A 23,924-nucleotide genomic window follows, 5' to 3' on the forward strand; every position below is an offset into this window, starting at 1 on the left:
AATTACTTTAAATATTAAATAGTTATATACCTGGAATTTTTCTCATAAAAAATAATCTTGAGCCTAAGAAACAAGTGATAGAACTTGAATGCTTTTCTGTGCTTAGAAATATGTTAGCTGTAATATTGGTTTATATTTGTTCCACTGGACTAGAACTTGGAGAATAGGTGGGATTCAGAGGAAAGTATCATTATGGATTTCATGATAAATACCTCTGGTTGGACATTCAGGTGATATAAAATGGAGGAAAATTTATCATGGCAATCTTAATTTGACCAAAAATGGAAAGTTTCAAAGAGATCTTATTGTTTACTCTTCTCCTTCTGAAACAGCAAACTCATTATTACATTGGGTAAGAAACAAAAAAGGAAAAAGGAATCTTCTGATGAAATATCTGATGTGGAGCAGATGCCACAGCATACATTCAAAGAGGAAGACTCTCAAGTGAGTATTAAAATTTTTTCTGAGAAATAAGTCACTGGCAGAATTATTTAGATAGCATAATATTGTATTATGGATATTTATATTATAGTTTAGTGGCTAAAAATACATTTTATTGTATGATAGAACTTATATGAGAGCATTATTAGAATATTGTCCTAGTAGTATTACTGTAGAATGTTAGACCTGGGAGGAAACTTACACATCCTCTCCAAGCCCCTCAGCTTTCAGATAATGAAATTGAAGCCCAGAGAGTTTAAGTAACAATACAGAGTCCCTGATGGTTTTTAGCATGGGGAAGTATCTAGCGATATTATCCTGTGCTTACAGAGTACTTTTGAATAAATTTGATGATAGAGATATTAATTTTTAAAATCACATACAAATGATAAAGCATATGGGTTGAATCATTCCTAGAGTTAATTCCTATGGTCTGCTTCTGTTGAAGAAAAGATAAACAATTATATTAAAAATCCCCTAATGGAGACAAAAATACTGTGCATTTTGCCTTTTTTCTTTTTGAATAGGTGGATATTCAAAATAACCTTGTGAAGTTAAATATATGCATAGTGAAGGTCATAATTCAGGCCACCCTCCGCTCTCTAATAATTAAAGTACGACTCTAGGCCATAGGGGTGGTGGCAGTTGTTGCATTATGGGGCCAGAAAGCCCCTGAATGGCCTTTCTTCTTCCTTATGCAGCTTCTTATCCAATGGGAGAGTAGTGGCTCAAGGCTCCTGGGCTGCTGCAAGAGTTGAGGTAAGGGCAGTGACTGAAGCTCCTAATATTATATGGCCTGGCTTTTTCTTCATATGTTATCCTTAACTGAGGCAAACATATAATTAACTTATTCAACATGAGGAAATTTAATTAAATTTTTACTAAAATAATGCTGGCCATTTTTCCATTATGTAATCACCAAACGATGAAATGGTAGAATAGGTTAACATGCACATTTCTTCCATTCCTTTCACTGTAGTATTAGGTTGCTGTGACAAGTATATTGCTTTAACACAAAAAAATTAATGGGGAAGGAAAGAAATATTTTCTAGTAAACAACTGTAAATCAATTATTGGTGTATTTAAACATATTATTACATAAACTATACATAAATATGTATATAAAGGTAGCTTTCAACCACAATGGATTGTCAAGATTTGAAGGCATGAAAAGTAATTTAAGGTTTAGAGTCAGGTGGAAATCTAAAAATGTGAATATCATGTTTAGTTTTTTACCTAATAGAGAGAACCTAGTAGTCTAACTGTGTTTAGAGACTTATTTTAAAAAGTCCCTGAAGCACATTTTATTAGGATTATTATAGGAAACCAGTGATATGTTATCATAATGAAATATGTAGTCATGTAAAAGCATGTTTCTGACCTCTTATGTAAAGTGCTGTTGACTGATCTATTGAATATTAAAGCCTTTAAGACATAAAAAAACTAGAAAAAAAGAAATTCAAAGAAAGAATTTTTCACTGTTTTAAATTGTGCTTTAAAAAACATTATGGAGAAAGAAAGCCAGAAAAACAGACAAACACATTATCCAAAAATGTGGACATCACATTAGATTTTGTATTTTTTAAAGTAGTAGAACTGTTGTATAACAAGGAAGATAATTGGTGAGAGTGGCACCTTATCTGGCTTTGCCTAATATGTAACTGTGTGCTCTAGTGGAATATAATTTATGATGAAATCAACTATAACCTTATAACTCAGTTATTTAAATTGCTCTTAGAGACTGATAATGTCTTCATAGGATGAGGGAGCAGTTTACAGTTAGTGGCTCTCATTCTACTTGTGAAGAATTATCTGAATGTGCACTTCTGTGAGTTGAAAGGATTCTTTCAGGCCACTTATTTACTATTTACTAAGGACTAAGTGAGGCATTTCAAAGTACCAATAGATGCCTAAGTGACCAGAAAGGAAACTTTAATGCTGAAAACATCTTCCAGAATGTTCTGAGAGTATACTGAATTATTCCCAAACTTCATTATTTAGTAAATTTGTGCTTAATGAGATATAACAGTGGTAATACATGTTATTGTTAGAATAATAAATGTCATGGATGGTTATTAGTTTAAACTAGTCTTGAGCATTAAGAACTGTGTGATGCCCATAAATGAACTCCAAACATTCCTTTAGCCTGGGATTAAATTAGAGATCCATAGAATTTTCCATCCCAGGGAATAATAAATATTTCATATCTTTTCTAAACAGCATATTGGGAAAGTGGGTTTCTAGAAGTCCTTTTTAATAATTTTTATGTATCACCTTCCTGTCTCCCATAATGACAGAAGTGTTACTTAGAGTTTTGAAAATGTAAATACCTTCATGGCTGAGAGGCGGTGACCCATAAATGAGGCATGGAGTTTTCTACTACATTTGGCTAAGCTAACTCACCACAGTAGTGCCTTTCTTTCAGTATTCTACTCTCAAGGGAAAGAGTCAGAGACACTCTAAAGGCTACTGCAACATTTCTGGATGCAAATAACAGTTTGTCCTCACACTATTGCACTGATTTAGCCATTTTTGTCATGACTTTAGAAGTATGAAAGACCTGCCAAATTGAAGACATTGGCAGAAACCAAAAGAACACATGGGTTATTCTGTTCGTTGCATTTGAGGGGAATGTCATGGGAGTTACTAAATACACAGAAGAGTGGTAAAAGGAAGAAGGAATATTGAGCAGTAGAACAGGTGGCTGAGATGCCTCCAGCCGTGAGATTCTAGAGAGGTGAGAAGAAGCAAACCTAAGTCCTTTGGGATTTTTAAGTCATTGTGAGATTTATATAATGGGAACATCAAAAATTAAGTATTTAGGGAGGTAAGTAAAGCCATGTAGACTTGATACCTGATTTTAAATTTTTTAGATTATTTTAAAATTATGTGACTACACATAGTACTTTTTAAAAAGCTTACTTCTGTTTTTATGACAGCGATGTATTTTATTCTTAAGGCAAGCTAGTAAAGGTAGTAAAACACTGGCTCCTCCTTCATTCACATTTAATTATCTGGTAGATTTAATACTTTGTTATTTTATGTATCTCTTTTAAAACGTATATTATCTGGGTTTTTTTTTTTCTGTTTTAAGCACAAGTTCATGGGTCGTGTAGCAAATATTAATTTCTTCTTTTAGTTTTATGGCCCTGATTGTTCAACAGTATTTGTCCAATGTACTTTTTAGGTTTTGGGTAAAAACTGTGAGAGTATTATAGTTTAAAATATGTGTTTTCCAAGCTGTAAGGTAGTTAAAAAAGAAATCTATTTATTAACAATTTCTTAAGAAAAGTAATAAAGGTATTATTAGTAGTTGTTATTTGAAACTTTAGGAAGTAAAACTAACCTTTGGCAAAGAGCAAATTATAATCTTCCTTTAATTAAAAGGAAAAATGAGAAAAGATGAATGTTAAATATAATTTTGAAAATTTAATATACAAAATTGCCACACTAGAAGTAATTATTTTTTAAATCTTTCCTTTAAAATAAATCATAAAAAATAAAGTAAAATAAATCATCTAAGTATGATTCTTATGGTTCATTACAGAAAAGAAGATCAAATCGACAAATTAAAAGGAAAAAATATGCAGAAGATGCAGAAGGGAAACAATCTGAAGAAGAGGTTAAAGGCTCCATGAAAATAAAAAAGAATTCAGCTCCTTTACCTGGTGAACAGCCTTTACAGTTATTTGTGGTAAGACACATTTTGGATTATGACTGTAAAACATTTTAAACCAACATGAATTTTTTAATATTTGCATTATCTTTCCTCCTAAAATTTGCTCCAACTTTTCCTCCTGCATTCCATATTGTGTTAATAGAACCATTAATTATTCGTATCAGAAACCTAGGGATTTGTTCTCTCCTTTTTTATCTTTACTTCTTTGAATTTTTTAGCACATTTTTTGTCTCCTTAATATATATTTCTAAAATTCCTCCAAACTCTATCCTTTTTGCAGAATATTTCTAAGTTATAAGCCTAATCATAGTACTTTTCTACTGAAAACTCCAGTGGTATCCTAAATCTTACAAATTAACCATGTCTTTTTAGCACATGTCCTTCTACTTCTCTACAAACACTCAGTCTTCTGGTTTTATGAATGTAGTTGCCTAAATGCCATGTTTTGACACCTTTATGTCTTTGCATATGCATTGTGCATATGCACAGTTCTTTTCATCTCCCTTATCAAGATTGTAAACCAAACACTCATCTGTTAGCTGAGTTACATGATACTTTGAATAAGTACTTATCTTCTCTTTGCCTGGGCTTCTTAATCTGAGAAAGGAGATGATAATAGTACCTACCTTACAGTGTAGTGGCAAAGATTAAATTAGTTAATATACGTAAAGTGCTTAGAATAATATCTGACACATTGAAAAGCACAATTATGTTTGCTGTGATGATGAGGACAGTAACAATTGATTTTTTCATTTTTGTATTCCTGACATTTAACATGGTGCCTGGCATATGTGTTAAGTAAATGTTTGTTGAAATTCAGTGTATTCATAAACATACAAAGTGGCAACTAAACGAATTTTCAGAATATACCACCATATTTTTTTTCCTGCCTCACATAGGAGAATCCGAGTGAAGAAGATGCTGCAATTGTGGACAAAATACTATCTTCTAGAATTATAAAAAAGGAAGTAAGTAATGATACATTACATTTTATATTTTATATTCCTCACCCCAATTTTAAAAGTCATAATTATTTAATTTGTTTTCTTAGATATCACCTGGAGTGATGATTGATACAGAAGAATTTTTTGTAAAATACAAGAATTAGTAAGTATTTAAGTTAGAAAAATAATAGAAAGATACGATTTAAATATGAATTCATATACTTAAGTATATTAAGTTAAATTTTGATTTTATTTTATCTGCATTTTAAAATATTATTTGTTAGCTCAAGAACTTAAAAAATCATTAAAAAGTGAGAAGACTTTGAAAACCTTTCATGTTAAAATTGAATTTTTTTCAAAAAACATTAATTGTTTACATGAAAATGCAGAAATATTATAAATTATGTCCTTACAAATTATAGACATTATTCATTATGTTTATATCATTGAACTTTTCAGGTTTTATTCAACTTTTTCTTACACTTTGGTGAAAGAAAATGTTTTAATTAAAATTACATTGATTTCAAAACAAGTTAGTTTTCTAATCATGACAAAACTATTATAATGAAGAAATAAATGATAAATCACATCCTGTTATCCTTACAATTCAGTTTAACCTGTTTCTATATGGCAAATTACAGACCTTTAGACTACAATCTTTTTAGGATATAGTGATTACAATGGCTTTATTTTAGTAATTATATGGAGTCTATTGACATTAAATGAAATGATGAACTACCTGTTTGTAAAGTTGAAGATAATGTTTTGTTTTAGATGCCATGATTAAAAATAAATCTAAAAAAATCAAAACATGGTTCTCTATATCATTCTAATATATTGCTTTTATAAAAATTTTAGCTCCTATCTTCACTGTGAGTGGGCCACAGAACAGCAGCTTCTGAAAGATAAAAGGATCCAGCAGAAAATCAAACGATTCAAATTGAGACAAGCACAAAGAGCACATTTTTTTGCAGATGTAAGGAAAAAAAAAGAATATTATGTGTGAACTCTGAGCACCTGTAGTACATTATGTATCACAAATTTAAGTATTATTCATTTTAATTCTTAGGCTTCCACTTTTGACATTTGAATACAAATGCTACCTACATACAGTAATTTTTCTTCCTTCAGACTCAGCTTGGAAAATAGCTAAAACAGGAACACTAATAATGAATGGTAGATAACTCTTGTATTTTTAAATTAGCATGTATTTAATACTTTTTAGAGTTGAATGTGAGTGTGTCAATATCTTAAGTATTCTGTTAGCAGATTTCCTCAAGAAAGGAAATGGTAACATAGGAAATACTTGGGAAATAAGATTTTTCAGTACTTGAAGTATATTGCTTATTTTCTATATGTTATATGTGTGCAATAACAGACATCATTGGAAAAATTCATTAACCTTTCCAGGCCTCACTAAAAATCTGATGTCCTTTCTTGCTCTAATTTTTTTTCTTTTTTCTTCTAATAGACTTTTTTAAAGAACAGTTTTAGATTCATCTACATTTTTTTAACTTTTTATCTGAAAAAATTTTTAGACTTTTTATTTTGAACACTAAAGTTGCAGAATAGTACAACAAATTCCCATATATATTTTAACCAGGTCCCCTAAATATTACTATTTTACCATGTTTGCTTTATCATTCACATTGATTCTCCCTGTCTCTGTGCACCCCTCTCTTTCTGCCTCTGCCTCTCTCCCATGCACATATATTTTTTTTCTAAATTATTTGAAAGTTGTCTCAACTTCTGTATTTTCTATAAACATCTTCTTATATAATAATAGTATAATTAACAGTGGTGTAGTATTATTATCTGTAAACGTTCATATTTCACTAACTGTTCCACTGGTATTTTTATAACAAAAAAATGTGTGTGTGTGCTTAGTCTGGTCCAGAATTCAATCCTGCAGCACATAATGTATTTAGTTATCATGTCTCCCTTAATCTTTCTGTTTTTCATTACTTGGACATTTTTTTTAAGTATATATAGGTGGTTTATTTTGTAGCATATCTTTCATTTTGGGGTTATCTGATGTTTCCTCAGCTCTAGGTCATTCACTTTTTATAAGAACATCACAGAAATGTTGCAATATGCTTCTCAGTGAATCACATCAGGAGGTACATAATACCTATTTGCCCCATTACTGGTGGTGTTAACTTTAATCACTAGATTGTGGTGGTATCTGGCATATTTTTCCACCATGAAGCTACTATTATTTCTTCATAATTATAAAAATCTGCTTCACAAATTTGATGATTGTAACCACCTATCATATCAGTTTATGGATGCTGGAAGGTTCTCAAAATTTTCTCCCCTTCTCACTCTGATATAGAAGTTTCTGATGAGCTGAAGATTTTAGAAGTACTTAACTAATAATCTTTTGGTTTTTCATGAAGATTTGTTTTTCTCATGTGACTCAGGTACAACATAAATTGGAGCTGTGCAGATTTTCTTAGGCAACCTTATTATCATTCTAATGTTGGACAGTACTCTTTGTTACCAAGTGTGTCCTGTACCTGGGAATGATAATACTGCTCAGAAAAGGTTTAAGATAGTGAAGAGAACTAAAGGCACAGCCATGGAATACTACAAAATTTAGAGGTTAACAGGAGGAGGGGCAGCAATTCTTGGACCTGATGAAAATAGCAAGAGAAAGGTATAGAGGTTCTCTTTGGGAAATTTTTAAAGAACGCATCTTCTAGAGTAACTCATATGTCTGGGATACCTTATTTTTTGATGCTCTTTAGTTAGTTTTATTATATATAACATGGTGATTCATAATACAGACAGATATCCTAGATATCTTTTGAAAATTAAAATAGAAGTATTCCATTTTTGGAAATTTAATTTAAATCAAACTTAAGTGTTCTATAGAGAAGAGCTAGTAAATTTGTCTTTATTTCAACATTAAGTCAAATATTAACTTACCTTTATTTCAATATTAAGTCAAATATTAACTTACCTTTTAATTTCAGATGGAAGAAGAACCATTTAACCCAGACTACGTTGAAGTAGACAGAGTGTTAGAAGTCTCTTTTTGTGAAGATAAAGATACCGGTGAGGTAAATATTTGGTAAAAATATTTTTTTAAGTAATGAAAACCCAAAACTTTACAAGTATTAAAACGTTATTTTTTTAAAGTTAATGACCTAGAAACACTTTAAAAAAGTTCATTCATTTTTATTGATGTAGGTTAATATATTTAAACTATTTCTGGGGATTCTCAGATTACACTGTTTTACTATTTTTCAAAATAGTAAAATGAAAAAAAATTTTTTACAGCCTGTTATTTACTACTTAGTCAAGTGGTGCTCATTACCATATGAAGATAGCACTTGGGAACTAAAAGAAGATGTAGATCTTGCAAAAATAGAAGAGTTTGAACAATTGCAAGCTTCACGGCCTGACACAAGACATTTGGTAAGAATATGTCTTAGCATCATAAAATTTTAGCACTTCTTTATTCAACAGGTTTAGTGTGATTTTTGAATTTTTAATTTAGTGTTTGGTATACAATTAATACTCTAGTTTTAGAATTACTACATAGTATCATATGATGTTAATTTAACTATTCCTCTTTAGTGGATATTCCAGTTTTAAACAATACTACATTGAACATTGAGCCCTTGAACAAGTTTCTGTAAGATAAATCAGAAGTGTAATTGCTTAGTCAGAACATATGTGCATTTAAAAATTTGATAAGTATTTCCTTCTAAATTGTCTTCCAGAAAAGTTGCAAATTCTTCTACCTCATCTTGCTCAGCTTTGAGCAGAGCTATTAATTCTCTGTCAAAGAAAAATCCTTATTATACCCCCTTTTCCTTGTTTTCTGTAAACCAGTTATTCATCAGTAAATCTACTTTCATAGTAACTTTATTTTTAGGAAAACCTTTTGTATAGAATATTGTTAAAGGTCTACATAAATTAAGTACACTGATTTCTTACTTACATTTGTGTTTCTTCCCTGTTCAAAAGAAACAAACAAAAATTTGTCAGTTATTGATTTTTCTAATTACAAAGACTATAGAATTCTAGAAGGCTATCACAAGTTGTGATATTTTAATAATTATATAATTTTTTGCTTTCATTTCTTTAAAACATAGGATTATTTTCTTATGAGTCAGGTTTTGGGAGCCAGCCAAAAGAAATTCACATTGAAGCAACATATTATGAAAATATTTTGGCCAGTCCTCTTTCAAATATAATTTGGTCATAGAAATTTCTTATTTCTCTAAAGAGGAAATTTATACATGAAAAAACAAGAACAGATCACTTTTCGATCAGCACCAGAGTAATGAAGGCTGCCATGAAAAATGTGGAAATGTGGTGTAAGAGAAGGAAATTAATTAATTGTTCCATGAAAGAGATCATATTCTTTTTATAATAATTTTTTTTCTGGTCATCTTATTTTTCTGGTCTTCTTAATTTGTCTCTCAATAATATCCATAATCTATTGCCAAGAGAGCAACAGCTCACCTCCATTCCTTTCGACTTCTAAGTGCCTTTCCTTGAACCAGGAAACAAAAGTGTTAACTAATTCAAGGAGGAGTAGTCCAAGGGATATTATGAAAGGGAAAGATTTGGATGGAGTAGAGGGGAGGTTGGGCGGGGACCATGCTTCAGTGGTGGTGTGATGTCTAGCCTCATCAAGTTAGTTATTTCTTTAGATCAGTGGTTCTCAGTCAGAGGTGCTTATGAGAAGCACTTTAGCAACTTTTCAAAAATTAGACATGCCTGGTCTCTATGTCCTGGCTCCAGAATCAGAATATCAGAGTGGACCTCAGGTATGTATGTTTTTAAAAAGACAGTTTTGATGCACATGAGTGGGAAGAACCACTGCCTTCAATATATAATGTAGTCCTTGGTAAAGGGGACTCAGCCGATAGAATTAATCCCATTAATTAATGTAAAATCAGTTTGACAACAGTGTTAGTTTATCAAAGTCAAATAATGTAGAAAGTAAGGATTTTTTTTGCCAGTCTGTTATTATTAAATAAAATGACATATAAAACATGTAAAATATTTTTAGAAATTCTGGAAATGAGATTTCTTCCTGACCCAAACTAAGGAAATAGTAGTTTGTATTGCTGAAAAGAAAATTATGGAGAATATTACATGATGTGGAAATTATTTTAAACAATAATTAAATATTGTATGGTTTTAAGTTAATCAGCTACCATTTAAGAAATTTTTTTAGTAAATCCTAATTGTATTAAGTAGCAGCAGACTTTAGTAATCAGTTCTATTTTCAGTATATACTGATAGCCTATTTTGTTTTTCATTCACAATTACCATATACTGACCCTGATCATCCTGTAATTTTTAAAAGTATAATTTTGTTGATTATAGCAGTATAATCATTTAAAAGCAGAAGACAGTAGGAAACCTTTCTCAGAAACTTATCCTACTGAGACCTAGATCCTAGTAATTTGGGGCTAGGATAATGTTATTTCTCTTCCTATCCAGCAATCTTCAGAAAGCTTATGTCTTAGTTGTCCAGAATAAATTCATGACAGAGCTTTTTATTGCTGAGGATGAAAGCGGGTTTGAATAAATACTACATATGTAAATGAGTAAGTGTGTTTTTCACATACAGTGTTATGCTTCTAGATTTTTGAAAGAGATATTTTGTATCACGAATATCAAAAGTGGTATAGAGATTATGATGGATTTAAAATATATGAGAAAATATGATATATATTATTCCTTGAAGTCACTGCCTCTGCACTAGGCCCTGGAAGATAGCTTGTTGAGTCCACATGAGCCATTTAAGGACTATTTCTCATTTCCCTAAAGCCTTGTGTGTCTCATGGATTTAAGCCCTGTTGACTTTCAGCGCTAGGGGATTTGTCTCTCAGGTGTAGGTCTAAAAAGTTGAGATGCCAGGTGTAGGATTTAAACCCTTTTCTCATTTGGGAGAAGCTCAGGGTTGTGAGTTTCTCCTGATTGTGGGATTGGGTTTATGGCGAGATTATGTCTCAGCCTCTCCTATCTGTTTCAGTGTAGGTTTTTTCTCATTTGCCCGTCACGTAGGAATCACTTAGCTAGTTCTAGTGTTGCTTTCAGAAGAAATTGTTCTATATATACCTGTGGATTCAGTGTGTCTGTGAGAGAAGGGTGAGTTCACCATCTTGAACCAGACCCAGCTAGCGCATCTTTTTTAAAAATAAACATATTGAGTTTAAAGCGATTTCTGAAGTGTACAGTTTGCTTAATTTTGACATTCATATTATTTGACATTAATTGAAATAATAAACTATTCATCACTCCCAAAATTTTTCTCCTGCCCCTTTGTAATCCCTCCGTCCCAAAACTTCCTTCCCTCATGCCCATTCCCCACCCCCAGGCAACTTTATGTCACTATCCAATATTTTAAATTTTATATAAAAAGACAGTGTATACTCTTTTTGACTGGCTTTTATGCAGCATTATTGTTTTGAGGTTCATGTCATTGCATGTATCGATAATTCGTTCCTTTTTATTATTGAATTGTATTCTGTTGTGATGTAGTATCCCACAATTTATTTATTCATTCACTATTTGTATTGACTATTAGAAATTGAGCTGCTCTGAACATTAGTATACAGGTCTTTGTCTAGACATGTCATTTCTTTTGAGGAAGCACCTGTAAGTTAAATGGCTGGGTCATATGTGTATATTTAACTTTTTAAAATTGGTCTCAACATACTATATTTCTGCTGGCAGTAAATAAGTCTAGCTGCTTCACATCCTTGGCAACACTTGGTATGGTCAGTGTTTTTAATCTTAGCAATTCTGATATATGTGTAATGGTAGAACATTGTGGTTTGAATTCGCATTTCCTAATGATTAATGATGTTGAACATCTTTTCATGTACTTGTTTGCCATTAGTAAATGTCTTCTTTAATAACATACCTATTCAGATATTTTGCCCATTTTTTATTGGCTTCTTTGTTTTCTTATTATTGAGCTTTAAGAATTTTTGAGCTTTAGAGGATGAATATAGCTTAGTGGTAGAGCACATGCATAGCATGCATGAGGTCCTAGGGTCAATTCCCGGTACGGCCATTGAAAAAAAAAAAGAATTATTAAGCTTTAAGAATTGTTTATATATTATTTAAAAAAAAGTCCTTTATCAGTATATGATTTGCAAATGTTTTTTCCAGATCTTTTCATTATCTTAATAATGTCTTTCTACAAGCAGAAATTCCTACTTTCAGTGAAATTCAGCTTATCTGTCTTTTCCTTTTGGATCCTACTTTTGCTGTTTTATCTAAGAAATCTTTGCATAATCCAAGATCACAAAGATTTTTCTCCTATTTTTTTTCCAGAAGTTTTTATAGTTCTAGGTAACATTTAGGTCTGTGATCCATTTTGAGTTAATTTTTTGTTATAGTACAATATATGGATCAAAGTTCATGTTTTGCTCATGGGTATGCAGTTGTTCTAGCACCATTTTTCAATAAAACTATACTGAATTGCCTTTCCAACTTTGTCAAAAATTAGGTGAGTTAATACATACGAGTATTTCTGAACTGATCTGTTTATATCAGTTCTACACAATCTTGATTCTATAACTTTTACCATAAATCTTGCAGTTGGTCAGTATAAATCCTCCAACTTAATTCTTCATTTTCAAAGTTATTTTGAGCATTTTTGGTCCTTTGCATTCCATATGGTTTTAGAACCAGCATGTCAGTTTCTACAAAAGCATTGCTGAGATTTTGCTTGGATTATGTTGACTCTGTTGGTCAGTTTGGGAAGAATTAATAATGTAGAGTCTTTTAATCCATGAATATGATATATATTTCCATTTATTTAAGTCTTTTCCGTCTTTTTTGCATCATATTTATCTTTTTTTAAATTGAAATACAGTTTGTAAAATTATTTGGGTCTTGAAATTCTCTCAGCAATGTTTATAGTTTTAGATATACTAGTCATATATAACTTTTGTCAGATATATTCCTAAATATTTCATATTTGGATACTAGTATAAGACATTTATATTATTATATTTATTATATTATTGTTTTTATTTGTATTTATAATTGTTTCTACAATATAGCATACAGTTTTCTGTATATTGACTTCTGTCATGCAACTTAGTAAAATCACTTCTTACTTCATCTTTTTTCTGCATTCCACAGGATTTTCCATATAGACAAATCATGACTTATATGAATTAAGAAAATTGTACTTCCTCCTTTCCAATCTTAATAACTTATTTCTTTTTCTTGCTTGATTGTTCCTGTTAGAACGTATAGTATAGTGTTGAATAGAAGTGATGACAGTAGACATCCTTGCCTTTTTCTGATAGAGAAAGCATTTAGTTTTTAACCATAAAGTATGATGTTAGCTTTGACTTTTTCATAGATGCACCATATCAAATTGAGAATGTTCCCCTTTATTCAAAATTTAATGAGTTTTTATAAGGAATAGATAATTGATGTTTCAAATCCCTTTTATCCATCTATTGAAATGATCACATTTTTGCTTTTTAGTCTGTTGGTCAACATTAATTAATTTTCACATTTAATCCACCTTCCATACCTAGGAGAAACCCCATTTAGTCATGCTGTATTAGCTTTTTTATATATTGTTAGATTCCATTTGCTAACATTTTGTTATGAATTTTTCATCTCTGTTCAAAATATTGGACTGTATGTAGTTTTCTTGTAATGTCTTCATCTGATTTTGGTATCACAGTTTCATAGAATGAGTTGAGATGTATGCCTTTTTCAGTTTTCTGAAAGAGTGTGTAGAATTTATTTGATTTTTAGATATTTGTAAAATTTCATCATCATAATGCCATATAATACTACTCTTTTGTGACTATTTTAAAAACAGTGCTTTTACCAAGTATGAGATTTATGGACAATCAAAAAACGAAATACATTATTCATTCTTTGTTTTTCCACAAAGGATCGTCCTCCTTCTAATATCTGGAAAAAAATTGATCAATCCAGGGATTATAAAAATGGCAATCAACTCAGGGAATATCAACTGGAAGGACTCAACTGGCTCTTGTTCAATTGGTACAATAGGTATGTAGTATATATTAACAAAAAAAGTTTAGCGTGTTTTTTAATATATGTTCCAAAACACAGATATTCCTACATTGTTACTGTCATGGAGTCTTCATTATTGAAAATGTAGTTACCTCAGGAAGATATGCAAATGATAATTTAGGACTTTGACTATAGTTATTTCCTTTAAATGTGTACCAGTCAGAATAGAAGGAAGTTAATGTGTTGATTAGTAATTAAATTTGAAATACCTTTCTTAACATCATAAAACATCAGCTATGTTATAGAATGTTTTTCAGCTTATACTGCTGAATGCTGATAATTGAATCTAATTAGTAAGATGTGAGCCATTACATCTATAAGAATTAGATGGGTCTGTAATATAAGGCTTCAAGGAAGCATATTGTCAATAACTGATAAAGAATAGAATACGAAATGTAAGACCCTAGTAGTGAGCTAATTCCCTTTTATTATTTTCTAAGTTGTTCAGAATGCTTTTTGGAATATTATCTCATGGATTTTTTTTTTTTAGTGTGATGGAAAATTAATTGCAAAAGAAGTAAAAATTGTTATTGTGATTGAGAAGGAATTCTGATAGTATATACAAAAGAGTAAATGAAGGCACTATTATTAGTAGTAATAGCAAAATTTTATGACACTTATTCAAAATCATTTTTCTGTGTTTCTACTTCTCACATGATACTTCTGAGTTGTTACACTTAGTAATGGTGAGTCATGAGACTCAGATGGAGTTAGGGGAACCTGTTGTCACATGCAGTGCTCTTTCCCCTGGTTTATATTTTCTAAATGTAACTATTTTTCCCAAGAAAATCTTCCTTGGTGAAATAGTTAACAAAATTTCATGTTAATTATCTATCTTACCAGTACCCTTTCCCATTGTTTGTTTTAAACTTACACCACTTTCCTCAAGTCCTTTATCTCAACCCTACCCTCTTCTCTCTATATGTATGACTGCTTCATAGAGAAGCCTAGGGCCAGTAGGTGAATTCATTCAGATTTTTGCCTGCCCTCACACCTGACCCTACAAATGTATCTCCATCCTCTGTCCTCATATCAGAAGTTCAAAGGTCCCTCCCCAGGACCAAGACTAATGCTACCACCTCAACTCTTTACAAGCATATCTCATCCAGTCTTCTTAGAACCTCACTTCGATCAGTTATCATCCTTCTCTGTTATACTGTCAAGCTATCTGATATGATGCCTTCAGTCTGTGGACAAATTTGGGTTTAACCTGTTTATAATATAAAAAAAAAAAGAAAAGGATAAACCTTGTCTTGGCTCTGTTTTTCCTTCTAGCTACCCTGATCCCTCTTTGTAACTTCCTAGGCAAATACCTAGGAAAAGTAGCCTGCATGAACTCGTCCCATTTTCTCATCACCAATTCTCTTTAAACCTGTTGTTTGAATGTTGATTCCGTATCATCTCTGAAGCTTAGTTTTCCAATCCACAAGTTATTTTTCAGCCCTCCTTTGCTGTCTCTGCTGCATTGGATAGTAGTTGCTACTCCCTTCATCCTTAAAATTTTCCCCCATTCTCACTTCCAGCAGCTTCCACAGTGTGACTCTCCTAGCTTTCCAGTATGCCTCTGTAACTGTCCTTTCACCAGTCTTTGCTGGTTCTTCTTCCTCTGTCTACCCTTTCCATGTTGTTTTTTCTTTCCCATAGTTCTGTTTTTCGCTCTCTTCTCATATTATGTTTGTTCTCCCAAAATCAGACTCTACACCCTCCCATGTCTTCACTTACCAGTAACATCTCTAAAGCCTTCAAGTCCAAACCCTTTTTTATTTCTGCTTCTTGCTACCTTAATGTCTATCTCAATGATTTTTTAAACACAACAGATTCCAAATTAACCTTATCATTTCCTGTTTCCTCCATACTAGACTTATTCTTCATCCATATTTTGCATCTTGGTTAAGAATAACACAGCTTAGTCACCCAGACTGAAATCTATCATCCTTCACTCCATAATATCTGGTTGGTGACTAGGTCCAAATCCCTCTAACTTACAAGTAATTTTAGAAGCAGTTTTCTTCTCTTGATCCCTCCTACCTTAGTCCAAACATCTGATTCTTTCCTGCATTATTGTGATACTTTGCCAGTTGCTGTCCCAACTTCAAGTCACCTCATCTTCTAATATTCACAGTAGCACCAGAGTAAACTTCAAGTACAAACCTAACCTCATCAGTTTTCTTTAAAAATTTTCAGTGACTCCCACTGTGTAATAGAAGGATGTCTAACTTTTATTTATGACCCCTGCCTATCTCGCTAACATATTTAAACAATATTAAACACCTTGTGTCCTCCCAGTTGATCATGTTCTTTATACTTCTGCTCTGCCCTCTGGCAAAATCCTGCTCATTACTGACCTCCTCTCTGAAGGCAGTCTTCTCTCGTTTATTCTAGCCAGAGTTAGATGCTTGCTCTTCTAAGCTTCCATTATAAACTTAATACTGATGATTCTTAACTGGCCTTTTTCATAATCATTTGTGGAACTTATTTTAAAAATTACAGTTGCTTTTATCCTACTCCGTACACATTGAATCAGAATGTGTAGAGGAAGGCCCTGGGTATCTGTTTCTTTCAAATTTCCTAGGCTGTCCTAATACACAGCCAAAGTTGAAAACCAGTTTTTTTTTAATTGGAGTACAGTCGATTTACAATGTTGTGTTAATTTCTGACGTACAGCGTAGTGATTCAGTTGTACATATACATATTCCTCTTCATATTCTTTTTTCATTATAGGCTATTACAAGAAAACCAATTCTCTATTTGTGCTTCTGTAATAGCACATTGCATGACTATTTATTTATTTATTTATTTATTCACATGTCTGCTTTTCTAATAGTCCCAGGAAGGCAGAGAACATGTTCTATTTCTTTTGTACCCCATTTCCTCATACTGTTCCTGAGATATAGAATGCTTCCTCAATAAGTCATATATTTAGTTTGCCTTTCTCTTGCCATTTCATTCTTTTAAGAAAACCAAATATTTAACATGTGGTACCTCTATTTTGGAGCTACAAAGACCTATTATAGTTTCCCCTTTGCAGGATTATAATAAAATTACAATCTTTAGCCAAATCTGCAACTTTTATATTTTTGTAAATGCAAGTATTTTAACTTGATCTCTGATTACTTTTGTATATTTATCTTTTAAAACATCGTAGTATACAGAAAAACCCAAATATACATGGATAATATGTTTGTTTATTTCAGACGAAACTGCATTTTAGCAGATGAAATGGGTCTTGGCAAAACCATTCAATCAATTACATTCCTCTACGAAATCCTTCTGACTGGTATAAGAGGACCTTTCCTGATTATTGCTCCACTTTCTACTATTGCAAACTGGGAGAGAGAATTTCGTACGTGGACTGATATTAATGTTGTGGTTTATCATGGGAGCCTGATTAGCAGACAGATGATACAGCAATATGAGATGTACTTCAGGGACTCACAGGTGTGTTATTGGTGATTTTGTTTGTTGTTTGAAAGGTCAGGTTGAAAACGATAAGCATTACATATTAATTACTTTCGAATGTATTACTTTAATTGCCTGCTAAGATCTTAGTTTGATTTTATTTATCATGTTTATTCTATAATAAATTTTGGTAGCCAAAGAGAAAAATGACAAAAGTAGCCAAGTTCATGCTCTGGTTCACTGTAAGGAAGTATGCTGACTTATTACAAATGTACAAATTTAATTTTATTCTTTGTTTTTCAGCTAGAATGATTGTTGTACTAATTGTTTTCAAATACACATAAAATTTATTTTTAAAATAATAACTGTCTCTTACCATCCTCTAGTTTTTTCCCCTCCATTTTTAAAATTTACATCTTAAATGAACACCGTGGGTTTGAATCCCCATTGAGATGAAACCATAGGTTCTCTTGTGTGTTCAATGGATTTTAATATTAGACTTTTTTTTTTTTTAATTTGGCTTGTTTACTTTGCGTATTGATACAGGCATACCTCTGTATCTTTCTCCCCTTTGGAGTGGTTATTTAATTACTTTGGTATTTTGATGGTTTTCTTCTATTTCTTAGAGGCACATTTCCTATTTTACTTTGGCCACTCACTCTTTAGGAAAGAATTAACTATTTTTCTGCTAAAAACACACATCATAAAATTGATACAACATTATGAGAAAGAATTCCCTAGCAGAAAGTAAAGACTAGAAACATGAAGTGCCACATTGCAGGTATGAGTGGCAGTATGACTCTTCTTAGGTAAAACTTTTATCAAGAAATAAGAAACTAAATTAATTAAAACACAGTTCACACAAAATTGAACTTTTTCATTGGAAAAGGTTATGGCACTCTGCCTCAGTATAGCTCCTTAACATTTTATTTTCTTTCATTTACTCTTCTGTTTTGTAAGGAGCATTATAACATATGGCCAAGGTCATGGGATGTGATAAAGGTTAAAGTAAGATAAAGTGCGTAGACTTCTACTTTCGCCTCCTGATTATAACTGATTTTCTATCTATTTAAGGCTGTAAATGAATAAAATTGAGTGATTTTATTTCTTCTTCATTTCCCTTCTAATTCTATGGTTGAAACAATTACAGTTCTATGATATTAAGCATCTGTGTAATCCTTTTATTATTCTTCAGTTCTATTGAAAATTATCACCTTTGCATCTTTGGTGCTTACGATACTTTATTTTGGTTATAGTTTGATTTCCTTCCACAGTGTTTTATTATTCTTAATTGTACATTTGTAGAATTTTAGAGCTATATGGTATCATTAAAACTATGAAGTCCAATCTTATTATTCAGAAGTACCATTAAAATATTGGAAGTTTAAGAGATTTTTAATGTACGTTTTATTTTACTTTGGTATAAATGTGATAGCCAGAAAGTTGAAACTTTCCTGATGTGTTGTAAACTGAATAGTATATATTAATACATCACATTTTTATGGTAAATGTTATACATTCTAGAAGAATGTTATGTGATGGGTTTAAAATTTGAAAAGATAAAGATATCTCATATGATGAGATAAATAGATCTGTGCTTTAAATATGGAAATGACTTTCAGAGTTAACTCTTTCAGATATATTTTAATATAAATTAATTAAATATTTAACTTCTGCTTTTCCATTTATTAAATAGCTTGAAATTCCAATAATAGTAAAATTATACTGTGATTTTCTGAATTGCCTTGGAAAAAGTAGCAGATAATAACACTAATATCTGTAAACATATATTGAGTATTTACCATGTGCCAGGCAGTATGCTAAATGGTTTACATGTAGTATTTCATTTAATCTTTGTAATATCAAGATTGTAAATAGGTAAAAATATTATCCTCATTTATAACTGAGGAAACTGAGGTAAAAAGAAGTTACATGGTTTCCCCCAAAATCACAGAGCAAAACTGGGATTAATAAACTCAAGGCAATTAGATTCAAGAGCCCTTGTTCTTCAATACTATGATGTCACCTTAACCAAATGCATTGTATCGCAGGTTTTTAGAGCTGTATAAATACCATAGACTTGTACTTTATACTTATTTTAATAATACTCGACTGGAGCTATTGTTTGGCTTGGTGGCCAATGTATGTAATTGTTATGAATTGTTCTCAAATTAATGTGATTAAGTTAATAGAAATTAAAATCCTAAATCAGATCACATGATCTTTCTTAACCCTTAATTTCTCCTAATCCCTAATAGTTTATAGTCTTCAATCCCGTTTAAACATTCTCTTCACTTGCATTCGAGGACTTTATACTGTCCTATATCAGTACCTATTCCTTCTGAGCCCCCCTTCACTGATTCTTTCTTATCTTCCCATATTTAAACTTGGGGTGACCCAGGGCTCAGTCTTTAGACTTTTATATGCATACTCATTCCATCAGAGATTTCATTCAGTCACATAACTTAAGTACCACCTATACTGCTAGAAACTCCAAAATTTTCATCTCCAACTCTAAACTCTTTCCTAAATTCCCGGGTCATATACAAATGCCTAGTCAATTACTCCACTTGAATATCTAATAAACATCTCAAACATAACATATCCAAAACCCAAATCCTGCGTTTACTCATTGTAGTAAATAGCAACACCAGCTTCTAGTTGTTCCAGCCAAAAAGTTCAGTCAAACTTGAATTCTTTCTTTATCTCACTCCACTCCTATGTATTTAGCATATCCTCTTGGGTCTACCTTCAAATTAAATCCAGAACTGAGCCCTTCTCATGACCTCCATTGATGATCTCTTGCCTGGATTACTATGATAGCCTCTTAACTGGTTTCTGTGATCCTGTCCTTGGCCTTTTTCAGACTATTTTTGCCACAATAGACAAAAGAACTCTTTAAAAATGTGTATCAAGTCATGACACTTTTTGCCTCAAAACCCTCCAATAGCTTGTTGCCCCATAGTGAGATCCAGAGTCCTTACCGCAGCTTTCAAGGCCCTGTATAGCCTCATCCCCTCCACTCTCACTGGATTTCAACCATTCTGGCTTTCTTGCTATTGTATGAATATTGCCAAAGATAATCCCAAATTACAGCCTTCACATATACTACTACTGCCAAGAATGCTTTCTCATCCAGATCTCTAGATGTTAACATGGCTTCCTCCCTCATCTTCAGGACTTTGCTCAGTGTTACTTCTTAGTAATGGCCTCCCAGCCACTCTAAATAAAATTGGAATGGTTACTTCCAACCCCATACTTCCACATCCCTGTTTTAATTCAGTACATGGCCTTTATTACTTTTTAACTTGGGGTTTTTAATTTGGGGTTTTTTTCCCCCCTTAATGGCTGTGTCCTATGTTTGAGTCATTGGAATGTAAGTTTCACTTGGATAATTTTTTTTTTTGTCTGTCTTATTTACTACTTTATCTCCAGTGACTAGAACAGAGTGTAGCCCGTAGACAATAAATACTCACTGAATAAATGACATGAGTGGCTAATTTTGGTTTTAACTACTTATTTGCAATTATATAAGTGGACTCATGGATGTAAGTAATAAACATTAGTACTGAAATTTCATTGGCTAGATTTTGTAATGGCCATTTCTTTTTAGACCCAACATTGTTATTATAACTCCTAAAAATTGTGAAATGTTTTATCAAGGAATACTATTTGGATATAATTATAAATTGTATAATTGTGCTGACATAATTTTTAACAACATTCTTGAAAACACAGAAATCCAATACAGTTTTAAAGCTAAAATGCTTCAAACATTTTAAGAGAGTGTCTGTGCATATATAAAATTTTCACTGGAAAATATTTTATAGCAGATCTCATTAAATGATTTTTATGCTATTTGACGAGAATTAAAAATTGTGATCAAGACATTCTAGCAAATTATTGTGTTTGATAATAAATTTCTAGGGGCGTATCATTCGAGGAGCTTACAGATTCCAAGCCATCATCACTACTTTTGAAATGATTCTTGGAGGCTGTGGAGAGCTTAATGCAATTGAATGGCGATGTGTGATTATTGATGAAGCACATAGGTTAAAAAATAAAAATTGCAAACTTCTAGAAGGACTGAAACTCATGAATCTGGTAAGTAACTTAGCATCATTTTTATGACTTAATTCCACTTCTTAGCTACATGGTAAAAAGTCAGGTCAGAGAGCTAAGGCTGAAAAGGTATTCCTTTTTTTATCTTAAAGTATAGATATATCTCATTTCTCTGTAACAATTAAGATTATTTTGCTTTAATTAATTAGCAAGGGGGAAAAATCTCATCTATTTTCTAAGACTTAAAGTTTTTAGTTCTTTCCTCCAAAAAGCTTTGGTAATTGGCTTTTAGAATTAAAAGAGAGAGAAAGAAACCTCTATAGAGTGTTGAAAAGAAGATAAAACCATAAGTCTTAAGCCATAAATTCCTCAATAAAAATCTCTTTCACCAAAGTTATAATATTATTCAGATCTTTTGTGATAGAGGGATAAAGTTTCTACACAATTCTACATACTTAGCATATATCTGTTAAAATTAATAAATAAAATTTTTGAAAATCATTTTATTGTGTGTTTTCAAATCAAAATTTTTTTAACATTTTGATTTAATTAACATCACATAATTAGTCCATGAGCACTTGAACAAATGACTCAAAAATATAGAACTACATACAGTAAAACACTTTAAGTGCTCCTTTTTACTCTTCATCCATGCTTACCCCTACTCTTCCACTCCTTGCTCCAGTATTTACAAATTGGTATTGATCTGTGTAGACCATTTACTAATATATTCATACATGTGCAGACATACAGATATATAGCTAAATATCTAGCTTAGGAATTTAGAGGTATTGTCAAATCAAATTTTAAATGATACTTTGTACTTTTATCATTAAAAATATTTTTATTTTTTTCTGTTACTATTATGTTTAATTTTAATGCAGGTTTAGTTTAGATGCATATTCCAATCAGCCCTTAACGTTGTTGGATTATAGCATTAATGATTTAAGAATGTGTGTGAAAAGTTAGATGATGATCAGCCAAATTACAAAGAATGAGTACTATTTTGTACATAAATTACCGTACCAAGAATGGTTGAGTATCAAAAAAACAATAATAATAACCTCCTTGTTCTTTAGAAAGTGTTTCTTTGAGAAAACCTAAAATATGCTTCTTAATTATTTAGAACTTTCCCTTTAAAACCATCAATAGGTAAAAATTAATAGCAGACAAAGTATTAAGAGAATGATACAGAGTTTTTTAAAAAAGAGATCAAGAAAGTAAATTAATGAAGATATATGGGTAGAGATGTATTTTGAGTTGACTCTTGAAAATTTTGGTCAGAAAAATACTTGCTTTTCAAATACTGCAACAAGTGATAACCTACATCAGCTTTCACCTAATTTTAGTACTTTGGTGTTTGTTTGACATGAATACCGTAGCACATGTTACTGACATGTTTTTCTTGCTTTATGTAGGAACACAAGGTGCTTTTGACTGGCACACCTCTCCAAAATACAGTTGAAGAACTGTTCAGTCTTCTTCACTTTCTAGAACCCTTAAGGTTTCCTTCTGAATCAACATTTATGCAAGAATTTGGGGATCTGAAAACAGAGGAACAGGTATCCTGTTCGTCTTTATAAATAAGTACATCAAATCTCTTATCATTGTAATTATATGTATGTATGCTACATACATTTTCATCATTTTTTATGCAGGTGCAAAAACTTCAGGCCATCCTGAAACCAATGATGTTGAGACGATTGAAAGAAGACGTGGAAAAGAAGTTGGCACCTAAAGAAGAAACCATCATTGAAGTAGAACTCACTAACATTCAAAAGAAATACTACCGGGCTATTTTGGAGAAGAACTTTTCGTTTTTATCTAAAGGAGCAGGGCAGACTAATGTCCCTAACTTGGTCAATACCATGATGGAGCTCAGGAAGTGCTGTAATCACCCATATCTTATCAAAGGTAGCTAAACAGGATTGCAGACAAATACTTTTCTTTTAACAAATACGAACAAAATAACAGCACCACTGCAGCTGTACTGGCTATTACAAGGAAAGGCAGTGATCCTGTAACTCTTCTCTGTGGTGCTCTGAGAGATTACAGATGTTTCAGAATCAGGGGCAGTGTGAACTAGTTCATTACAGTGTCTCGGACTAGCATTACCAGGTTACAAAAGCAGGAGTTGTTGTGTTCAGTCTAACTTGGCCTATAGTTCCTCCTCCCACTTAATCTTTCTTATGGACAAGACAGCAAAGCCCATCTTTGAGCCTCCAAATTTACATTTTTTTCCTGGTTTCTTTTCAGGGCAGGTGCCCTGGTTAGTGTCTTTCAGTTTTTGTGCTCTAATAGCATTACTTTCTAATGTCTTGTCAGGTTTTCTGCTAGTGGTCTCTCTG

At 31.9% G+C, this 23,924-nt stretch overlaps 1 protein-coding gene across 15 annotated transcripts in view; it reads left to right on the forward strand.

Moving 5' to 3' along the window:
• CHD9 (chromodomain helicase DNA binding protein 9) overlaps nucleotides 1-23,924 on the forward strand; it is a 210,194-nt gene that overhangs the window by 129,364 nt on the left and 56,906 nt on the right. For all 15 annotated transcript variants that reach the window (XM_072967366.1, XM_072967363.1, XM_072967360.1 and 12 more), the window contains 12 exons: nucleotides 333-444; nucleotides 3,989-4,135; nucleotides 5,020-5,088; nucleotides 5,172-5,227; nucleotides 5,923-6,040; nucleotides 8,043-8,129; nucleotides 8,350-8,487; nucleotides 13,970-14,091; nucleotides 17,310-17,553; nucleotides 21,442-21,618; nucleotides 22,995-23,138; nucleotides 23,235-23,490. In XM_072967366.1, the coding sequence (XP_072823467.1) occupies nucleotides 333-444; nucleotides 3,989-4,135; nucleotides 5,020-5,088; nucleotides 5,172-5,227; nucleotides 5,923-6,040; nucleotides 8,043-8,129; nucleotides 8,350-8,487; nucleotides 13,970-14,091; nucleotides 17,310-17,553; nucleotides 21,442-21,618; nucleotides 22,995-23,138; nucleotides 23,235-23,490 (1,670 nt within the window). The remainder of the gene's footprint in view (nucleotides 1-332; nucleotides 445-3,988; nucleotides 4,136-5,019; nucleotides 5,089-5,171; nucleotides 5,228-5,922; nucleotides 6,041-8,042; nucleotides 8,130-8,349; nucleotides 8,488-13,969; nucleotides 14,092-17,309; nucleotides 17,554-21,441; nucleotides 21,619-22,994; nucleotides 23,139-23,234; nucleotides 23,491-23,924) is intronic.

This window comes from Vicugna pacos, chromosome 9 (genome assembly GCF_048564905.1).
Source record: "Vicugna pacos chromosome 9, VicPac4, whole genome shotgun sequence".
In the NCBI taxonomy this organism is placed as follows: domain Eukaryota; kingdom Metazoa; phylum Chordata; class Mammalia; order Artiodactyla; family Camelidae; genus Vicugna; species Vicugna pacos.